Source organism: Diadema setosum, chromosome 4 (genome assembly GCF_964275005.1).
Source record: "Diadema setosum chromosome 4, eeDiaSeto1, whole genome shotgun sequence".
NCBI lineage: Eukaryota > Metazoa > Echinodermata > Echinoidea > Diadematoida > Diadematidae > Diadema > Diadema setosum.
In genome coordinates this window covers 12,688,605-12,711,128 of record NC_092688.1, presented here as the reverse complement: position 1 = coordinate 12,711,128, position 22,524 = coordinate 12,688,605, and the positions used below count along the sequence as shown (strand labels likewise).

Below are 22,524 nucleotides of genomic sequence, written 5' to 3'. Positions count from 1 at the left end.
AAAATCCTAGTGACTATGCATGTAAACATGCTGCTATGGCAACTGAAAGTATCAATAACAGGCAGTTTGTGTTGTAGAGTTCAACACACAGCCAGACATAGATTTTACAAATGTACCTGAAGTCTACCCTCATACCTGAGGTAGATGTTATGGGAACTGGCTTTTAATTATTTGTGCTTCAAGACTATACAACTAGCATGGACTCTTAGATACTGTTGAGTATAGAGTTGATATGAAAAATATGAATGATTCATAATTTGTGCAATAGCATCTATATAATATACTGTATTTCATGTTGATATCAAGACTTAAAGGACAAGTTCATCTTCATAGACATGTGGGTTGAGTGAATGCAGCAATCTTAGTAGAACACATCACTGAGAGTTTGAGGAAAATCGGACAATCCGTTCAAAAGTTATGAATTTTTAAAGTTTCTGCTCAGTCACAGCTTGATGGAAAGACTACTATAGTTTGTGATGTCACATGTGTACAACGATATAAAGAAAGTATAAAGAAAATTCAACATATTTTCAATTTTCTTGCATAACAAAAGAACACTCGACGTCTCTCTTTCAGAAGGCAAGGGGAATAATATTACCCTTAACATACGTCAGTAACGAGTCGAAGAAATGTGCACTTTATTCAAAAAGTAAAGTTTTATGAAATTCTCTTTTTATTTTCATTATATCGTTCTACGCATGTGACATCATACACTGTAGTAGTCTCCTCATCCAGCAGTGATTGCGCAGATACTTTAAAAATTCATAACTTTTGAACGGAGTGTTGGGTTTTCCTCAAACTTTCATTGATGTGTTCTACTAATATCGTTGCATTCACTCAATCCACATGTATATGAAGGTGGACTTGTTCTTTAGTGAAGACTTACTTGCCTTAAATTATGATTTCAAAAAACCAATGCAATATTGTTCCACTTCAGAGAGTTAGCAATACATGTTGTCAATCTTTCCAATATGAAGCTGCAATGCCATCAAGTTTTGTAATGTTATACGAACACAGTTTTATATGCCATTTGTAAATCTTGACTTGACATAAAATGCAACATGGAATGATTTGATGTAACTGGACAGTTCTCTGTCCCTGTACCTCAGATACGCAATACTGGTACTCAAAGAGTTCATCAGAAGACTATGAGACTTATGTAAACATCACAGAATGTTGGTGACTGGCTCCTTGGATTACTTTTCTCCTCTCAGGGTGATTGAAATGGTACAAAGTCCACATAATAATTATGCACACTGTTTAGGAAACCCCTTGACATGCCAAGATACCAGGTAGTCATTTGTGTGCATGTGTGTGGACGCATGGTTCTCGTTTGATGACCTTTGAGCATTGTTGTACTTACCTCTATACAGAATAAATGAAATATAAAATATGTATACGGTCGCCTCCCATTATAACAAACAAACAATGGAAAATATAGAGCGGGTAATATTTGGGCCTGAATTTTTACTTCATTGTAACCAGAATTTCGTTAAAACCATGTTCATTATAACAGGAGTGCACAGTAATATATGTGTATATCTATCTCTCTCTCTCTCTCTCTCTCTCTCTCTAATATATGTAATAATGTATATATATATATATATATATATATATACATATACATATACATATATATATATATACATATACATATATATATATATATATATATATATATATATATATATATATATATATATATATATATATATATATATGTGTGTGTGTGTGTGTGTGTGTGTGCATGGGTGTGGCTTACCAGTAGAAAAAGAATGACCCACTCATAAGCAAAAATCACATTTCATGATAACCGAGGATATGTTGAGTGACTGGCATGTCCAAGTATAAAGGAGGATGACAATGATAGATCACAACAGATTCACATGTAGTCTGCATCATTACTTTATTGAAAATAGACAAATTTCAGCTGCGAGCTACATCTATACATACAACTTATATATTGTATCGTACACATCTTGGGAGTGTTTCACTCCATGATTAATACAGAGAGCTTTAGATATAGCTATACATACCCAAAGAACAACTAAAAACAAATATTCCAATTTCATTACAGCATTGAAACTATGAAAGATGTCCGTCGTTGACACTTTCAAACACATCCCTCTCAGAAATCAACATGATGCCTAAATGCATCAGATAGATACTGACTGGAAGGAATGCATTAACCTGTTCACTTCTGGATTCTGAAATCCCCACAGACTTAATACACAGGCCACCAGGTTCCCATATGGAACGGATTAAAAGTTTTACTCCCTCTGGATAAGCCCTATCTGTTACTATTATACCTTGTCTGAAACATGATATTGAAATAATTGTATCAACCTGGTAGTTTCAATGACTTTACATAGTGCAAAATAATGATAATGATAATGATGATGATTATTATCATGATTAAATTTGATAAAATAACCTTGAAATACATTTGCTGGAATGGAGGGATGCTATGCAATCACTTGAAATTGTTTCCAAAATTCTTTGGTCCAGCTGGGCTTAATTCTATTTGTGAAACAAGGCTGCACATGCATGGTATATGACCATGTTTGTTTGCTATTAGTCTTGAGTGTTTGGAACACTAATCTCTATAATCAATTACTTGCTCCCTTTCTTAAAGACTACAATGTGACAGAAAAAAAAATCTAATAAATGCGGCCCTTTCGAATAGAAATGTGCTTATACGTAGACCTAAATGTAACCTACTCAAATGTAAACAAAGCAATCACTTGCTTTGTTAATTGCTTTTGAGGACTTCATATGATACCCTATCTTATGGCAATTTCTAAGAGTTCATGTAGGCCCTATCTCAAGATTATTATTATAATTTTTTTAAAATCCAAAATTAAGTCAAAGACATGTTAAGAATAAATGAACACATTCATGGACCACTTGTAAGAACATAATATTGTACAAGCTGTTATTTTCGCGAAGGTTTAATTTTCGCGAATCTCAGTTGGACCGCGAAAACAACATCTCGTGAAAATGTCTATGACCTCATTTGCGAAAATAACAGCATATACAGTATGATAGATAACAGCACTGGTATATGTGACAATGCAACCTTTGTACTTTTAATATTTTCTGCAGTTAGAATGTGACCTTACATATACACTGCGGGTAATTGCACTACAGCTGTAATGAATAAGTTAAGTACCTGTGTTCTACAAGAAAAGGAATAGATCTGCAGTCAATTCATCACACTCAGAATAACTGCAGGCTTTATGTGACTTCATGACTATGTTATGCTTTTTTTTTCCAGTGATATGATTTATAATCCACAATGGATTCAACATGCATTTAATGTGACTTACTCTCTTCTTTTGTGGCATTACATATTCAGCTCATACAGTTGTTGTTTTTTTAATAGGGCTTATTATATGCACAGAATATAGGTTTATAGTCTCAATTTTATATGTTTCATTCCAAGCATGCGTAACCTTGCGGCAACCTGTTCTGCATAGTAAAACTGAAAACTTCACGATCAATTCAGGTCAAGCTGCAACACCACTAATAAAAGAATATGAAAGCATCTGTATTCAGACTATGTAATTTGGGATGCCATGTAACTATACACAGCCCAGTCGCTGTATAAATAGCCGTGCTTTGCACGGCGTCTGGTCGGGCTAAGGTGCCATGTAGATAATTGTTTTTTTGATATCTGACATAAATAATTCATACTTTGCTCAGTTAATTTAAAATAGCTGATTTGCAACCGCAAATTCAACATTAGGACTATTTTTCCATGATAGAGCCAGACTGCAATTATCAACTGTAGCAACTTCATGAAACAAATTGCACTTTAATCATTGCTGATGTAACTGCTGCGAATATGAGGTATATGTTCACACATTTACTTTCCAGCTCAGATTTATGGCACAAATTACACTAAATATGTACATATGTATTATGCAACCTGATAACGGTAAAGAAGAACCCTCCCCTCTGATGTAGTTTCAAAGAGGAGAGAGAGAAAAAAAAAAATAATGGACATAATTACAGAGCCATGCTTATTTTTCTTTCAACCTAGTGAACACTATAAATGTAAATAAATTATCCCTCTACTTAAATGTTTAAATTTTTTTTGCCAAAAAAAAACTACCATAAAGAGAGTACACTGTACTGAGTACATGTACTATCATTAAACTTGAAATATCAAAACCCATGCATAGGCATCAAACAAAGGTAAAAGGTGAGGACTTGAAGAATCAGCAAATAGTATTCTTCCACTCAGTCACCACATTGCATGAAAGAATGTAGTATTGCACTTTGAGCTAAGAAGGAACTCTCAAATCTAGAAACTGAATCAGATTTCTGACCCCTGCATGACGGTACAATGTATACATTCTATGACTTTAATACACATTTCAAAGAAAGCAACTGATTTACACATACAAAACAACAACAACAACTACAACAACAACAACAATCTAGTGATGAACCACTATATCTTTGTCAGTATGTGCACTGTGGTATATCCTTGGACAATGCAGAATGTAGACTGCCCCATTCTTCCCAATACCGCAAAAAAAAAAAAAAAAAAAAAAAAACAGCATCAAAATGACCATTCTAAACATTATAAGAGTACTTCTTCCATCAATTTCATGTTGATAGTTGCTTTCTTGCATGGAGATAATTTCATTGCAATGTCAGTCTTTATCATTACACTTTTGACAGAACAAAACTGGTAAAGGAAGCTGTTCTTTACAACATTTTTTTTTTATCACAAAATTTTAACAAAACACTATAAAACAAAGTTCTACAAACATAAGGGCATATAGGGCACTGGGCACTGTAAAAACATCTATTATTGCACTGCAAGCATTCTAAAACCAGTAAATGATATATGTAATGCAAATTAATTTCTTACAGAGACGTGCATTCAGTTGACTAGGTCAGCAGACAACCATACATATTCAACTATTCTATTGCAACTGATTAACAAATTGCCCTACATCGATGGAAGAATTTCATGAATTTGAATAATTTTCAATCTATTTCTTTAATTTGATGTATGTACTGAACAATTGCTCATCGGCTTTTAACTTTTCTAGTGATACCATAGAATTCTAAGTCTGCATATCTCCATATTCCCCACTCTCCGGCCACAGCAATTTATCTACTTACCTATCAATCTTTTAACATCTACAAATCTACCAACCTATTTATCTATTTTATCACACTACCTATCTTTCTATTTGAAATCAATCAATCAATCAATCAATCAATCAAACAATCAATCAATCAATCAATCAATCAAACAATCGATCAATCAATCAATCAATCAATCAATCAATCAATCAATTAATCAATCAATCAATCAATCAATCAATCAATCAATCAATCAATCAACCAACTAACCAACCAAACAACCAATCAATATATGAATCAAACTATCAGTTGATCTATATCTATCTATCTATCTATCTATCTATCCATCTATCTAGCTATCTATCTATCTATCTAGCTATCTATCTATCCATCTATCTATCTATCTATCTATCTATCTATCTATCTATCTATTTATCTATCTATCTATCTATATCTATCTATCTATCTATCCATCTTGATTTCCCTTTTTACTGAACATTTTGAATACAGAGGCAAAGTACACACGGAAGAAGGAAACATTACGTACAACATTGTGTGAATATTTACACAATGCACCAGTCAGTACTGGAGTATTAAAGTAACAGTGTCGTCACACAAGCTGCCTTGTGACCAATGGTACATAGATTCTGGCATCTGGCATTTTAACTAGACAAAATTCTGGATCCTGTCATATGCCACGATTACATTGTACTAGACTGCCTGCTCTTTTGGCACATTGCCTATTCTGGTTGCTAAAGTCAAGTAAACGTACTGATGAAAATTGATTCTTGACTGATGGAATGAAATAACAGTATTGATGATATCTGATTGCTGATTGTCACACTACATTTAATAGGACAAAACCTTAATATAAGTCTGGAAGTACAAAATGAGTGGGGAAAACAACACTGTCATGCATCTTTCTCTGCACTAGTAAAACTGTGTCTGATCTGCTAAAATGATCTGAAAATGATGCCCATCAAATTAACCCTTTCTATGCTGAATTCTGAAATCCCCATAGATTTAATACACATGCTGCCAGGTTCCCATAGAGAATGAGTTAAATACCAAATTTTTGTGAACTCATGATGCATTTTTTAATAACTTCTATCTATCACTGTCATTAGGTAGTATATAAACTTTTCTCTTACTTTAGCCCTATTTTCGCCACATATCAATATCTATTCAGGTTGCAAAATAACCAAAAGCCTCTGAATTGCTAAATTCTACTGATCCAAAATTGGCAAGGCATTCCATTATGAAGTTAATGTTTGTGTCTTAATTTGCCAAACTTCTTGTGCATTTGAAATTGAAATTATCTAGTTCCATCAAATCTTTCTCACGATATGGCGTGGCAGTCAGATTTGCCAACATAATGAGGACAAGGTCATAATTCCTAACAATCAGTTCTAAAATAAATTCTACAATTACCCCTGAACTCAATGAAGCTTGGTCTAAAATCTCAAAGAATCTACACAATGGCCTTTACAATATGGACTGCCACACGCAAACCAAGTGGATGCCAAATTCAAATTACTATAAGAATGCCACTTCAAATTGCTACATGAAGCATCCTATGATACTACAAAATGGGAAATCCTATGCCATCTATAAACCCCCTTCACAAATTTCACTGGGCCATCCTATTTCACAGAACAGCCTGTGATCAGATTCTACAGAAACATGATGGGCAAAAGCCTGGCACGCTTTTTTCCCCTTTTTCTTGTTGTTGTTGTTTTTTTTTTTACACATGCATACACACAGACATAAATACAATGACATAGTATAAAAAATCTTTGATCTTTGCTACAAGGTACTCAAATCATTCACACAGAACACAGATGATTGGTGAACCCCCACTCTCAGCGGTCTCCCTCTAGTAGGGGATCCCTGGAGGTGGAGAAACCTTTGACATCACAGAAGTTCTTGAGCTTTGAGGGGTAATCTGTCATGATCCCATCCACCTTCAGTTTGATGGCCCGGTTCCATTCCCGCTCACTGTTTAGCACCCACAAGTAGATCTGAAAGAGCAAGTAGAAATTCATTTGTTTACTCTTTCTTGTCGTCTTGGAAGCACGAGGTCACCATTTATGAAGAATCATGAAGGGTAGGGCAAGTTCTGGAACAAACCACTGCAATTCAAAAATGGACTCTGTGAGAGAACATGAAGGGATTGTTACAATTTTGGTTGAGATCTAACTTCAGGTTTTTCACATTTTTGGTGAGATAATAAGAAACCTCTTGGGAAATAGGAAAGAGCATGTAATTCCCAGAGGGACTCGATGCTTTATTTGATGAAAATTGGTTCTGAAATGGCTTAGATATCTAAAACAGAGCAACCATAATAAAAGGCGGGACCCACCATTACTAGAATTGCTTTATCTTACTCTGTTCTTGGATGTGTCAGCCATTCCAAGAGCAATTTTCATCTCATAAACTTTGAATTCCTCTTAGAATGGTATGCTCTGTATTACTTCATAGGTGGTTTCTTGGTATTTTGCAACAAGATAAAAGCCCAATCCTCATCTCCATCAATTCTATACCATTCCTTTAAAGGACAAGTCCACCTTCATATACATAAGGATTGAGAGAATGCAGCAATATTAGTAGAACACATCAGTGAAAGTTTGAGGAAAATTGGACAATCCGTTCAAAAGTTACGAATATTTTAAGTATCTGCGCAGTCACTGCTGGAAGAGAAGACTACTACAGTGTATGATGTCACATGCGTACAACTATATAAGGAAAATAAAAAGAGAATTTCACAAAACCTTACTTTTTGAATAAAGTGCACATTTCTTCGACTTGCTACAAACGTATGTTAAGGGTAATTTTATACCCCCTGCCTTCTGAAAGAGAGAAGTCGAGTGTTTTTTTGTTATGCGAGAAAAATGGAAATATGTTGAATTTTCTTTATTCTGTCTTTACATCGTTGTACTCATGTGACATCACAAGCTATAGTAGTCTTTTCATCCAGCCGCGACTGAGCAGAAACTTCAAAAATTCATAACTTTTGAAAGGATTGTCGGATTTTGCTGAAACTCTCACTGATGTGTTCTACTAATATTGCTGCATTCACTCAACCCACATGTCTATGAAGGTGAACTTGTCCTTTAAACTAGCTATATCTTTTAATGAACTCTCCAACAGTCCCCTTACTGAATTCTAAGATAGTTAAATGCACAAGATTAAAGCGGTGTCTATCTCACCTTGATGCCTCGCCTCTGAAGGTGCCTGAACAGACACGGACGGATAACGAGGAAGTCGTACACACGGAGAATCGCTTTCAGCACACTCCTACCCTCCAAAAATTCTCTGCAAGAAGAAAGGGACAGTCTGAGATGAGCAAAGAGGCATCTTGTGTTAGATTATGTAATCTCAATTTGTAAAAAAGCCAATGATAAGATATGATTTCGCATTCTGATTGCTCTAGAAATGGAAGGGATGAGCTGACATTACTACATGTGATTCAGATTTCACTTATTTGCAGTATTGTCAGCATCAAGTTTGTGAAAATTTTGTGGTAAACTTAAAATGTGTAATGCAGTCTTTTGTATTACACTGGACTCCCGTTATAACGAAGTACTTGGAACTGGCACTTATGTGTTCGCTATAACGGGAGTGCACTGTATTTTTCTTCATAAAGTTGGGAGCAATTTAGTGGTGTACATAGAAATGTAACGTAATCTCCTTTTCTTTTCTTTTTTCAATGATTAAAGGGGCATACCAGACGAGTTATATGATTTACATTCATTCATCATTACAAACCACATTACCTGATTATCAATGAAAACAATGCTGAAAATTTTTTAAGCGATGAAATAACATTTTGTGACAGACATATCATACGTCCAAAACAATTGACATTATACTTAATTTTCTAGATGGGTTTCTCCTATCACAATTTCTCAGTGGTTTGTTTTTCATAATCATTGCTTACCACTGGTACATATAAATAATTTCTCGTATCTTTTGGAGAGCTGACTCTCAAAGTTAATGCACAAATGAATACAAGAAAAAAAAAACTGAACAATGAATGAATTTGAATGAATACATAAATATATGAAAATTGAAAAGATAATGGCATGTCAAGTGAATGAATTGAATGTGAATGAATGGCTGATGGATAAATGTATGAATGACAGAATACACAAATGAATGATTGAATGAATGAATTAATGGCACCTGAATGAATGACACAAATGGAATGACTGGAATGAGGCCTCTCCTGGGACTACTACAAAGAACTAACGAGTGTTCCAGTTGGATGACTTACAGATCATTGATGAGTGTTCCAGTCGGTACCTCAAGGAAGGATTCCATCAGAGGTACGAATGGCAGCAAGCCGGTGTATGTCAGGAGTACTAGCTTCAGCATTCCAGTCATGCCAAAGATTATAGGGATGTCTGGTGCCTTTGAGGGAAAGCCAGCAGAATTTCCATGATAATAGTGAACAAGGCAAGTGCCATAATGTGTCTCGCCCATTCACGTACAAGAAATTGCACGCGAATGGGATATAACAGATAAAAAAAAAAGAGATATAACAGATAAAAGACATATAAAAGGGTAAAAATTTATGGCAAAAAAGAAACGTGCCATAAAAACTTAACATTGCGCCCTTAAAGTTCGTTGACCCCTGCCTGTGACCTATGACCTTGTGGTGACCATCCACTCCCCAAGGACATTTACCATCCAAGTTTGGTCACAAACGGACCTATGGATCAAACGTTATGACCCATAATAGAAACATGCCATAAAAACTTAACATTGGGCTTTAAAAGTTCGTTGACCCATGCTTGTGACCATTGACCTTGTGGTGGCCATCCACTCCCCAAGGGACATCTACCATCCAAGTTTAGTCACAAATGGAGTTATGGATCAAAAGTTATGACCCATAATAGAAACGTGCCATAAAAACTTAACATTGGGCTCTAAAAGTTCGTTGACCCCTGCCTGTGACCTTTGACCTTGTGGTAACCATCCACTCCCCAAGGGACGTCTACCATCCAAGTTTGGTCACAAACGGACCTATGGATCAAAAGTTATGACCCATAATAGAAACATGCCATAGAAACTTAACATTGGGCTCTAAAAGTTCGTTGACCCATGCTTGTGACCATTGACCTTGTGGTCGCCATCCACTCCCCATCTACCATCCAAGTTTAGTCACAAATGGAGTTATGGATCAAAAGTTATGACCCATTAAAAACTTAACATTGGGCTCTAAAAGTTCGTTGACCCCTGCTTGTGACCTTTGACCTTTTAGTGATCATCCACTCCCCAAGGGACATCTACCATCCAAGTTTAGTCACAAATGGAGTTATGGATCAAAAGTTATGACCCATAATAGAAACGTGCCATAAAAACTTAACATTGGGCTCTAAAAGTTCATTGACCCCTGCCTGTGAGCTTTGACCTTGAGGTGACCTTCATATATGGTAAAATGTGAAACTTTGTATGACCCCTCTTCCCTCGAAGTTTGATTGCAATTGAAGCCCAGAGTATAGAGTTATTGAAGTTTTTGTAGCGTTACGGACAGACGACAGATGGACGGATGACGGACAGACAGACGCCGCACGCAATCCCATAGTCTCCCCACACCTCTGGTGGGCTCGACAAAAATTGCTTTTATCATGGAGCATCCCTTTCCTTTTACAATCTGAAATAACACAACTACCTAGCACAGCACTTCACATGAGTTTCTGTAAGTGCAACTATGACTTAGAAAAAAAAAGAAGTAAACAGAGCAATTCATTTGGCGTAAATTACAGTTAGAGATCACATGCCAAGTTGTGTGCTATATCAAACATTGAGATACAGTCAAGTTCAAACGATTGACATCAGACATAAGCCTAGACTAACTTTTCATTTCAACATGCGAAATGAAATGAAATGATATGAAATTTGTTTATTCATCTCATTTTCTGATCAAACAATATAACAGTAATGAATTTGACAATACAATATGAAAATAATCACTCATTTACATATAACTGCAAAAAAACAAAAAAGGAAAAAAAAAGGAACTCTAGGCCTGAACCATATTGCTGCAGGATATTTTCATCAAACAAACAAACAAACAAACAAACAAACAAACAAACAAACAAACTTCTGCATCTTAAATGAAACCAGACTGACTGATCGTGGGTACTTATTTCTATTGTTATTATCATTTATTTATTCATTTATTTATTTTTTTTTTGGTCACACACATCAAGCATGTTCACCTTTGATGTAGATATAAGTATGCACTTGCATTTCAATCAATGAATTCTGATGTTCTTATACATACATAGTAATTGGAAAAAATTATTCAGAAGTAAGAACTCACCTTCTTGTGGACTTTTACACCAATCTTGCTGTTGAAGTTTCCCACCACAGTTATCTTCTCCCTCTTGTATTCTTTGATGAGTTCGAGAACCTATCATGATAACATCATGTTATTGTAATATGATACTCGCTGTGGTTTGTTCCCTGCCTGGAAATCTGCTGGTAAGCTTAAAGGAGACCTCCGGATGATTTTCAGACTTCTACAATTGAACAACTACAAATTAGTTATACTGAGTACAGAGTTTCAGAATCTATAGTGATTGGGATGAGGAATAAGAATGTTTTCACAATTATAACAAATTGCAATGAACAAGGACGATGACATTGCAGCCTCACCATAAGAATGCATGAGTTTGGGCTCAAGGAAGCAGGAACAAAAGAAGAAGGCATACATAGATTCTACACAGGTGAACTTAAGCAAGCGGTATTGTTATGGAATTACACTGCTACATTTCTGAAATATGTGAGGTTCGTATGTCATCAACATTGTTCAGTGTAATTTGTTTAAGATTTTTCAGAGTATTGATCTCTCTACTCAAGGACCACAAGAAATTCCACAAATCTACATGATGTTAAATTATGAAAATCGTCTGGAATGCCCCTTAAGTGGCATGTCAACTATATGCCAGTGAATTGGGAATAACGTTACCTTCCTGGAACTATTGTAGGATATGTGCCTCACTGTGGACTGTGCCAGTGTTAATCTGAATGCTCTTTCTAATGCCACAGTACAATGAAAGCTTTGCTCTCCATTCTATTTCTCACAAAGACAGCGTGCGTTGTGTGGTGATTGAATATCAGTGTTCCTTGTGTTTTTTCGAGCAACTTTTCATTTTCTGTCGCAGTTGTATCTGGCCTTTTTTACGATCAGTGGTGTAACTTTTGTACTCAGAGGGTCAAAATTTCAAATAAAATATTTTTTCATTATTCTGTTTGATTCCTGTTGGAAAGTATTCAAATTTTTGAAAAAAAACCATTTCAGACCTTAAAGCTGAAGAGTTATTGGTGTAATTTAAGGAAAACCCTGGCACCTGGAGTAAATTTAAGCAAAATTTTGTTTTCATGAATTGCACCATAATGACAAAACTCTGTAGTCAAACTTCACCATGCAAAGTTTATGTGGTTAACAACAATATATAGTTTGTGAATCAAAACTATTTGGGGGTTGAATATAAAGTGAATTAAAAAAAAATACATGAGATTTATAAATTTTTGGTAAAAATACCAATTGACATGCAATTTTTAAGATTTTAACTATTTAATGGAGGGAAAGCCAGGTCAAACTCTATACTATAACAAGTCTTTGAGAAGGGCTACCTTCCTATGTAGGTTAAATGAAATTCCAATCATTTCTTTAAATCTTGGATTTTTCACACATGGATGTTTCGGAGGTGACAGTTAACATAATAGAATGTTTCGGAGGTGACATTAATATTAACACTCAGTTTTTTTGAGAATAAGTGACAATAACACAAAACTTCTTCTTTTTATCAATGTTTTTAATAATTATAACTCGAGAACAAGAAATTAACTCCTGTTTCAAGCAGATAAACCACACAGAACAAGTGTTTTTTTACACTTCATTAATTAGCATGGGCACCGGTAGTTTGCCTTCCATTTGGACGAAGGTTGTAAGCTAAATATTGTAATCTGGAGAAACGTGGCCTTCCATTTTCTACCTTAAATTGAGATGAGGGTGTGAGATCATTTTAGTAATGTTTCTTTGCTCTCAGAACATTTTATTCCACAACACCAGGGAAGAATCACTTCGTTTCGGAGGTGACATTCAATGTTAACATTGTGTTGAAATATTCATTTACAGTAAGAATATGACGGACATATTTAAAGCTAGATATTGTAATCTGAAGAAACATGGCATTCCATTTTCTACCTTAAATTGAAATGAGTGTGTAAGATCATTTTAGTAATGTTTCTTTGCTCTCAGAACATTTTTTCCACAACACCAGGGAAGAATAACTTTGTTTCGGAGGTGACATTCAATGTTAACATTGTGTTCAAGTATTCATACAGTATGTCCCCCCCCCCCCCCCCCCCCAAAGGGAAAAAAAAAAAAATACAATTAGACTTTTGCATTGATAGCACCCAATATGATTAAATCAACTAAAATCTACTTTGGGGTCTTAAATTATAACATCTTAGCTCTATTTTGCAGAAAGCCCCAGTCAATTTGGTTAAGTGGTCTCAAAGAAATGTGGATTGTTATAAAGGATGTCAGGAGTCTGATTCTTCCAAGTTTAGCACTTGGATGCTCTTGGAACTGCATATTAATGTGTAAACACAATATACAGAACTTGGAGGGAAGGGATTCCTGACATGCTCTACAAAAATCCTCATTTGACTTTGACCTCTGAAGCAAATTGAATGGGGTTTTCTGTAAGGTGTGGGCAATGAGTTATAGTTTCAATCCCTCAAATTGTATTTTAGATTGATTCACTATCTTTAAAGTTATCGTTGCAGAGGGTACCATTGTAATTTTTTGGTGGGGACATAGGTTATGAATGCCAAAAGCAAAAATTCTTATTTGACTTGTATTATGTTTTTGTTTGCACATAGTATTATAAATAGATTAATTCAAGGATGTTCATGAATTCTTCATCATTCTTGATAGCCACCATACAAATGTTATAATACTGGTGAAAGGTGTTTGGTTCATCTGAGATAAATTTTCTATATACCAGATTCATTTAAACTGTTGACATTACTAAAATATATTTTATGTATCTTTCTGAATTGCTTGAAAATTACCAGCAAATCATATATATTAGTCACTTTTGAGAGTAAAAAGTATAAGATAAGAAAAAATCATTTTATTGTTTTGGAGGTGACACAACACAGAGACAACCCAACTTCTCAGGTGTTAACTAATACAATTGTGAACATTCATGTCTTTCCTCATGGCTTTAATTTTCAAATATAAGCTCTTTCTTTCAGTTCTTACTTGTTATTTTGTTTAGTTATTCTCTTTCATAATAGTGGATACCAGCTCATATTTTGTTTTGGATTGTAATTCATACTAATCTTTAGCAAGTTTTTACAGTTTGGTTAAGACAACAGTTTCTGTTTCCCAGCTGAAGAGAGCAGCGTAATGCTTTTGTGTGAACTTATGGGGGAAATTTTTTTTAGTTCAGTAATTTTACCCATCAACTTCACAGAAGGTCCCGGACACAAACTGGTCTCAAATAACCCTATAAGGGACCAAAAAAGGACAAGTTCACCTCAATAGACACGAGGGTTGAGTAAATACAGCAATATTAGTAAAACACAGCAGTGAGAGTTTAAGGAAAATAAGGCAATCCGTTCCAGAGTTATGAATTTTTGAAGTTTCTGCTCAGTCAAAGCTGAATGAGAAGACTTCTATAGCTTGTGGTGTCACACATGTACAAGGATATAGAGAAAGTATCAAGAAAATTCAACATATTTTTACTTTTCTTGCATAACAAAAGAACACTTGACTTCTCTCTTTTGGAAGGCAGGGTGAATAATATTGCCCTAACATACACCAGTAGCAAGTTGAAGAAATGTGCACTTTCTTCAAAAAGTAAAGTTTTGTGAGCTAACTCAAAAGAGGGGTTAATTGTTAACGGAAAATGTCACCTCCGAAACATAAAGTTTGGACAATTTCAGTCTGTAAAGAAGACAAAGCAGAACCTGGTAAACATAATAGTTCTTAAGTTTGGATACCTGTCTATCACCACAACAACAAAAATAATGAAAAGGAATAAACAATTTAATATGCTAGGTCTGACAAAAAAACCATGTCAGAGTGCATACACCAAAAGTGTTGGATTTCAAGCATGTAAGTGCATGCCACATCTGAAAGAAAAAGAGAGGAAAGTTCATTAAGGTACCCAAGGTAGACACTGTGGGTGGTAAGTTTATGAGAAAAAATAATGCATATCTGTCAGTGTATAAGAAAGTTATACACCAATTAGTGCCAAAACCGTGTTTTACACCACTGATTGTAAAAATGGCCATCTGCAAAAGTTGTGCCTCCCAGACCCGGACAATAGGGTAGTATTGGCCATTTACAAGAAAAGTATTCACACATTTGTGCTCTAAAATGTACACGAATGGATAAAAAAAAAAAGTATGATAAAATGCTGTTATAATATAATTTCGGTTGGGTAATGACATAAATGCAAAATATCAGCAAAAAAGCTGCGCCAGAAGTACTACACTCGTCACAGTTTACTCACACGTGGTTGCCACGTGATGTTTCATACGATTACACGATTACAATATATCCAGTCACAGCGGTATCCACTACGAGCGAGAGTGAATTACCTGCAGCATGTTCTGCATGCGATTCAGTACTACTGCTCGGTCATGGTTCCATCTTCATGTACCAGTAGTCTCCTCCATACCAACTACTCTTCAAGAATAAAAGTTGGTATACCGACTTTTATTACTTCACACGTTTGATCTAAAAGATACTACGTAACAACTAATTATCTCGCAAATCGCATCAGCCAGGGAAGTTTCTTGGTAGAGCTTCCAATATACTGCAAGTAAATGCCAAACGGTGGGAGATGAATTATGAGTCCTTGTAAGCACTATGTTTTAGCTTTAATTGGACAATATCAAAGTTGACTGACTATGATTGTCTTCACTTGATTTGAAGTCTACCCTGACCTATCAGCTCACCTTTTCAATCAGTTCATCATCGTTTCTCTTGATGTCCAGGTTGATGGGAAAGTCTTGGAACTCTTCAAAGACCTCTCGGAGCAAAGGTATCCGCCGGTCCGGACAGTCAGGCTTGTGACACGTTTCTGCAGAAGTTTGATTTCATCATTGATGGTAAATATAATAATATGAAATTTTAAAGCACCATTTCAACTGGATACAAAGCGCTATGAGATGTCCTCCCTGGTCGCCTTAGGAGTCAAAATATATGCAAATTAACAGGCAGCGACAGTACAAGTCCAGAGCAATACATAGATAGGGATTTTATACAAAGTATAATAAGTAGGTCTTCAAATTTCCAAATGTACTCTTTCAAAGAAATACAATTTGATCCTCTCACAAAAATGGTAATGACAATAAGAAAACCTGAAAGTACACAATAAAAATATAATAAAAACATAAAATTGATAGACAGATTCTCCCTGTTGACATCAACCATGAGTAAAGAGAAAATGTAGATTGGAGTAACTCCCTCAAGATTTCCTATTAGAGTATATAAATCATAATTACAAAAATGAATTCACCTTGCTCATGCCATCTTCAACCAATAAGCAGTTGATAATCAAAACACTTAGACACTTTAAAAAACATTGTGATATCTCACTTTGTATGAAGTACAATCTCTCTTGAATGTAAAATACTAAAAAACCATGTAAACGCCAATCAGTATACATTTTCTAAACATCTTGTCCTACATTACCCTACAGAATTTGTGATTAACACGTTATCCGTGCATTTCATGCATTTTCCGTTTTCTTTGACTAAAAAAGGAAATATCTACAAATTCTAATTCAACATCAACACAGGTCATGAAAATTATCACCAGATGTTTGTCCATACAGTACAATAAAAGTTAATACAAACTGAAAAAAGGGAAACAATGTAATTGGCAAATGGCATTTAATAACAAATGTCACATAATAATTAATACTTTCAAATTACCAAGACCATTCAATTTACTGACCATGTGCAAACTGAACCTCTAATTCACGACGTAATTCTGGTAGATCCTGAATACGGAATTTAGGAAAAAAAAGACAAAGAGATCGAAGGCTGAGTAAAATCAGTACATGAAATCTTTCACAAGTGCATACATCACGGGGGGGGGGGGGGGGGGGAGGGGAGGAACTTAAGAGTTTCAACAACAGGCATCTTTCTCACAGCTCGGGTTCGACCCTGTTTTGAATGTCATCTGTTTGTTTGATTTGATTTATTTCTGCATTCAATCATATCCAAACTGAATGCAAATTTCAAAAGCACAAAGACAAAGAGTAACAAGCGCAGTGATCTAAATTGATAAGGCAACATTACACAAATAGATTTATGATAAGCATTTAAATAATAGCGTTGTGATATATCATAAAAGGCAAGGGTTTGAATTGTACCTGATAATCCGTCTCCTGAATTGTCGCTTCACGTCCCGTCACCCTGCGCAGGTCGTCGTCATGGGATACCACAACCTGTTTGTCCCTGGTGAGCTGGCAGTCCAACTCAAGCATCTCCATACCAGCCTCCCGGGCCCTGACAGAAAGGGACAAGAACTCTTGTAGCTGGCTGATGCCGTGACTTTCTCAAATTCTCAAATTTCACAATCCATACGCCACCAACATCCATACCGTGAGAGGCATACTTTCCAACTTCTAGATTATATCAAAGGTTAAATGAGTATAAATTTTGGCAAATCGGGACTTCCCGATGATTTCGCAAGTGGTTAAATTTGCAATCATGGGGTACAGCAATGAATGGAGAATTCTAAATTCACGAACAGCATCTGACTTGTGAAATTTGTGAAAATAAAAACCTTGCAAAATTTTTGGCGTATACAGTATAATAAGGCATACCAGTCTAATTGAGTACCAGTACTGTTATTGTATGTTGACAAGAGCTCTTTCCAAGATGGCAGATGCAGCTAGTTTGGCAGAATGAAAGTCGACCTATTGAAGAAATACTTAACTAACCACGATATTCCAAGCACAGTGAGAAAGAGGGATAAGATAACACAATTGGCACAAACCACATTAATCATTTGCTAAGCTAACTAGTGCATGTGCGGATGTTGTCAACCCATCTTCCAGAAAGCAATGCGTAAATCAAATATCGAGTTTGAACCAAGTGGGGGCGCATGGATTGTAAAATGCAAGAATTGAGGTCAAAAAGTATAATCCTGAACTGAAAAAAAAAAAAATATCTTCACAGATTCTTTTTTTTTTTTTTCTGGCTGAAAAGTACAAATACCATGACAGCATTTGCAGTCCATGGGTAACATAAAACTCACATTTTCAGTGAAACTGCAAGTCTAGAAGAGAAAGCTGAAACCCAGCTCTCAAGATCAACACACAAATATATGCACCTTTAAATGGATAACTAAAATCAACCTGCTGATGATATTCATGAGAAGATATGAGCTGACAGCTCAACACTAAAAGTTCTGTCACATCTTAGCATGAAAACTGATTCACTTGCATCTTTCAGTTTTGTGTACTTACCATTTGAATGCAGTCATGGTGTTCTCATAACCCTCTGCTGCACCTATCCAACACATACAGACATAAATGGGAGAAAATATTTATGAGAATGACAGCAGTATTTACATATATGTTTTTCTCTTCATCATAATTCACCAAAAAGAAGAAGTTTGGTTTGTTTCCTTGTTTCTATGTGCCATTGAGTGTTTCCCTTTTTCAAAATCTGTTTTAATGCACACTGACAACTATTCTCTTTTTCTTTTCCTCTTCTGATTACGTTTTACATCTTAGCAAGTTATTAGATAGCCTGTGAAACTGGAAAATCAACCAAACATATCAGAACATATCCACAAGAGGACACTCACGAGAGAGAGAGAGCATGATATTTTATAGCACCCCTTACAAACCATGATTTACAATGTCATCGGATGAAAATAACATCAGTTTTTTTCTTTGCCCGATTCTCTACCTAGTACTGTTATAAAAAAAGAAAAGAAAAATGGACACTGATTGGCATCAACATCATAATATAGAGTACACGAGTATGAGCACCCAGTGTGGATTCTGAAAATTTAACATCACCCTGCAACATAAACACATTGTGTTCTCGTATCTCCCCCCCCCCCAACATTCTCACACTGAGGACTATAATTGCAATCTATAATGTTCAGAACAATTGTATCCAATGGTATCTGATATGTGTTTGTTTGCTGTTAACCATTTGTGACCCGCTACAACAAAAGGATCCTAAAGTCGCTGACGGCTGAGCCCAGAAAATCGAGTCACATCATCAAAATCGGTCAAAACAATGGGATTTCTATTTTTGGCATAATTTTGTAATCTAATGTTTTGTCTATCATCTGCCGAAATTTCGAAGCTGAATGATCAAAGGAAAGTCAAGAAATCAGCGTTTTTCTGGGCCATGATTTTCTGACTTTCAATGTAACAGAAACGTGTCTGAAGATTTGGATTTAGTGCCACAGGTAGACTCCGCCCCTAGCAACGAGGGAGTGATCTTATTGGTCAGTGCGTGGCATCCTGATTACTGATTGGTCATGCGAAGACCGCTGGCGCTAAGCTTGAATGAACATCACGGAGGTCGCTAGGAGCACGCCTGCTATTGTCAAGCGGTGAAAACTGTCTCCCCTCCCCTTGATCATGGTAGCGTCGGGAGGAAAACTTTGAAGGCGTTTTTCTCGAAAGTCTGATTTCCTAAACCTATTGACATGCGCTACGAAAATCTTCGATATCTTCACAACCGAGTACTTTTATGAGTTGTGTTATATATGAAATTAAAGTAGAAAAGAAGAGTAAGGGAATAATGTCATGCCATTTTCAGAAAATTGTCCTCCCCCGACTTTCGGATCCTTCTGTTGTAGCGGGTCACATTTTCTTTATTCTGTTGTCATGTTTCAACATGTAACGTTATACATATTCTAGACTATATCTATCTTTCCATTTCTTGAAGCATCATTGAGCCCTGAAAGGTGGACCTGTGCACTATACAAGTAGCCCCACTATTATTATCATTATTACAAATATTATTCTTGACCATTGACACAGTGACAGTGTGTTGCAAACTTGTATGCAGTATCCACCACTTGTGACACTTCAACTGACAGTATCCTTTTTGAAGATAAGGTTGTGGAAGGACTATCAACATTCCACTGCACTGACTAGATCTTACATATTTACATTGTATTTAATCAAGGGTAAAACCTTTCATACAAATTTATCCAGTCGTACAGAGTAAGAGAACAGAGAGAAATGTTTTTATGAATTTAGGCAGCCTACCGTCTTGACCGACAAGTATGTCTATCTCTAAGGCGAAAAACTTCTCATTTATAAAATAATGACATTTGCTAATGCTGGGTCAGTTGTTCGCTTGCAACTGACCCAGCAAAATGTCATTAAATTTACTATAAATGAAAAGTTTTTCGCCTCAGACATACTTGTCTGTCAACCTACCGTCATGACCGTATCAGGGCAATTACCTCCTGAGGTAATGGAGGTAATTGCCCTGAATCGCCAGATTGATACGGGCGCCGGTGGAGCATGACTCAGCAAGAATCAACGGCTTGATACACTACTTCGCCCCGAAGGTTTGCGGGGCGAGAAGGTAGCTACAGCCTACAGGCACAGCACTACAGCAGTAGTGGCCGACACTTACCTCCCCGGTGAGCGATTAATTTGGCATTGATGCTAGACTTCTTCTTCAGATGAAGGAGGTTCGGAAACCGGAATAACACAGCCGATGCTACAACATATCCCCCAAACAAGGAAAGAGGCAGAGCGATGGCTAGAGTACTCATTTTGTGATCTCTAATGTCGAGACAGCACTCCCCACAACAGAAACACCACGATGTAGAATATGTGGGACTGGCGACTAGATCTAGAAACGTGAACGAATAACATAAACAGCATCTACCATACAGACACTGCGCGTACCGATACCGTGGCCGTATGTCTGAACTGTGCACCCCCCCCCCCCCCCCCCAAGCTAGCGCGTAGCTAGCTCCCCTCGCGCGCACGATTGATTGCTGCATTGTGGTTGGTTTGGATTTTACCGCTTTTATCATTTGCAGCTGAATACCGGTACATAGCCATTGATCTACATGACTATATAGAGATCAGTGGTATACGCCGAACAACTCTGTTGCCACGTGGAGAAACCTCTTCAAAAGAATGTTCTCAAATCAAATATAATTCATAGTGAATTATTATTCAAAATCTCTCACTGTTCTTCTTCTTCCAGGACGGTACGTCGATAAGAAATAAAAACTGATAATGACAATGATTCGAGGATCATTGATTTTGATTGACGTATGAGGTTGAGATATTGCCATCTCGGGTATTTATCAGGGCCGGCGGAACTGGGGGGGGGGGGGGGGGGGGTGGGGGGTGGGGGGAGGGCTCGGACCCACATTTTTTTTCCCATACAAAGGAATACATAAGGTGTCACCACTTTGGGCCCCCAGCGTAAGCAGCACTAGAAAGAAATAGATAGATTGCTAGTCAGCTGAAGAAACCCGGAAGTGACAACCTACAGATTTTTATTTATTTATCTATTTATTTATTTTTTTGTTGTTGCTTGTTCATGTTGTTGGCTGATGAAACCCGGAAGTGGCACCAGAAGTCTGAGTGCCCCCCCCCCCCCCACTTTTGAAAACGTGACGCCGGTCATGTTTATCAATGATTTAAGTAAGAATGAAGATGGATATATTATTATGTAGGCCTATAAGCTTAGTTGGCTTCAGTGTCAGAGAGAAAGCTAATCAAAGCAATCACCCTCATAATTTGGCTATATAGATAGGCTAAAGAGTTCTCTGGACACATCCAATAGTATTTTTTTTTTTTTTTTTTTTTGGACAGTTTGGACTACGCGACGGGCTGTCATCATTCTCAAACGATGGCTAATTGCCTACTGATGATCTGGAGCCAAACTGTCGTACTCCAAAATACAACACTGATACTTATTGGATGTGTTTAGAAAACTCTTTATCTATTACCATCCTTATGAACTTATATCGCAGCACCCTTTTCATTGCCTGTAAACCATAAACAAGCTGTATAAACTTAAAAATTGCTTGTGCATTTATTCCATTCAGAGACATTACAATATAACACATGCAGAAATTAAAGTTTCGACGCCAGAAAATACAGTATATTTCATCAATTTCCAAATTTCCACATATCAAACATGGTGCACACCACTCAAAATTTCATATCAGCAAAATGTATCATAATGAAACTGCTTATCTGAACATAGTAATGAATCTTATTTTCATAATGCCACTCCCCATTTTGCAACTATGTACGCGTAATCACATTAGAAACGATTCTGATATCTCCGACCTAGATTCATTTACCACTTTTTGCACATTCAACATGTATTATCACAGCCTACAATATCTAGTAC

The 22,524-nt window shown here is 36.3% G+C and overlaps 1 protein-coding gene across 1 annotated transcript; it reads right to left on the bottom strand.

The window, feature by feature from the left end:
- Positions 1–6,917: 6,917 nt before the first annotated feature.
- On the bottom strand, positions 6,918–20,922 carry LOC140226877 (lysophospholipase D GDPD1-like). The gene is made up of 9 exons (XM_072307305.1): positions 20,776–20,922; positions 18,627–18,669; positions 17,526–17,661; positions 17,105–17,150; positions 16,102–16,226; positions 11,438–11,527; positions 9,383–9,519; positions 8,316–8,421; positions 6,918–7,127 (listed from the first exon to the last, which is right to left on the bottom strand). Exons 1-9 carry the CDS (start codon positions 20,915–20,917, stop codon positions 6,969–6,971), a joined length of 984 nt encoding a protein of 327 aa, XP_072163406.1. The 5' UTR covers positions 20,918–20,922; the 3' UTR covers positions 6,918–6,968.
- Positions 20,923–22,524: the final 1,602 nt, after the last annotated feature.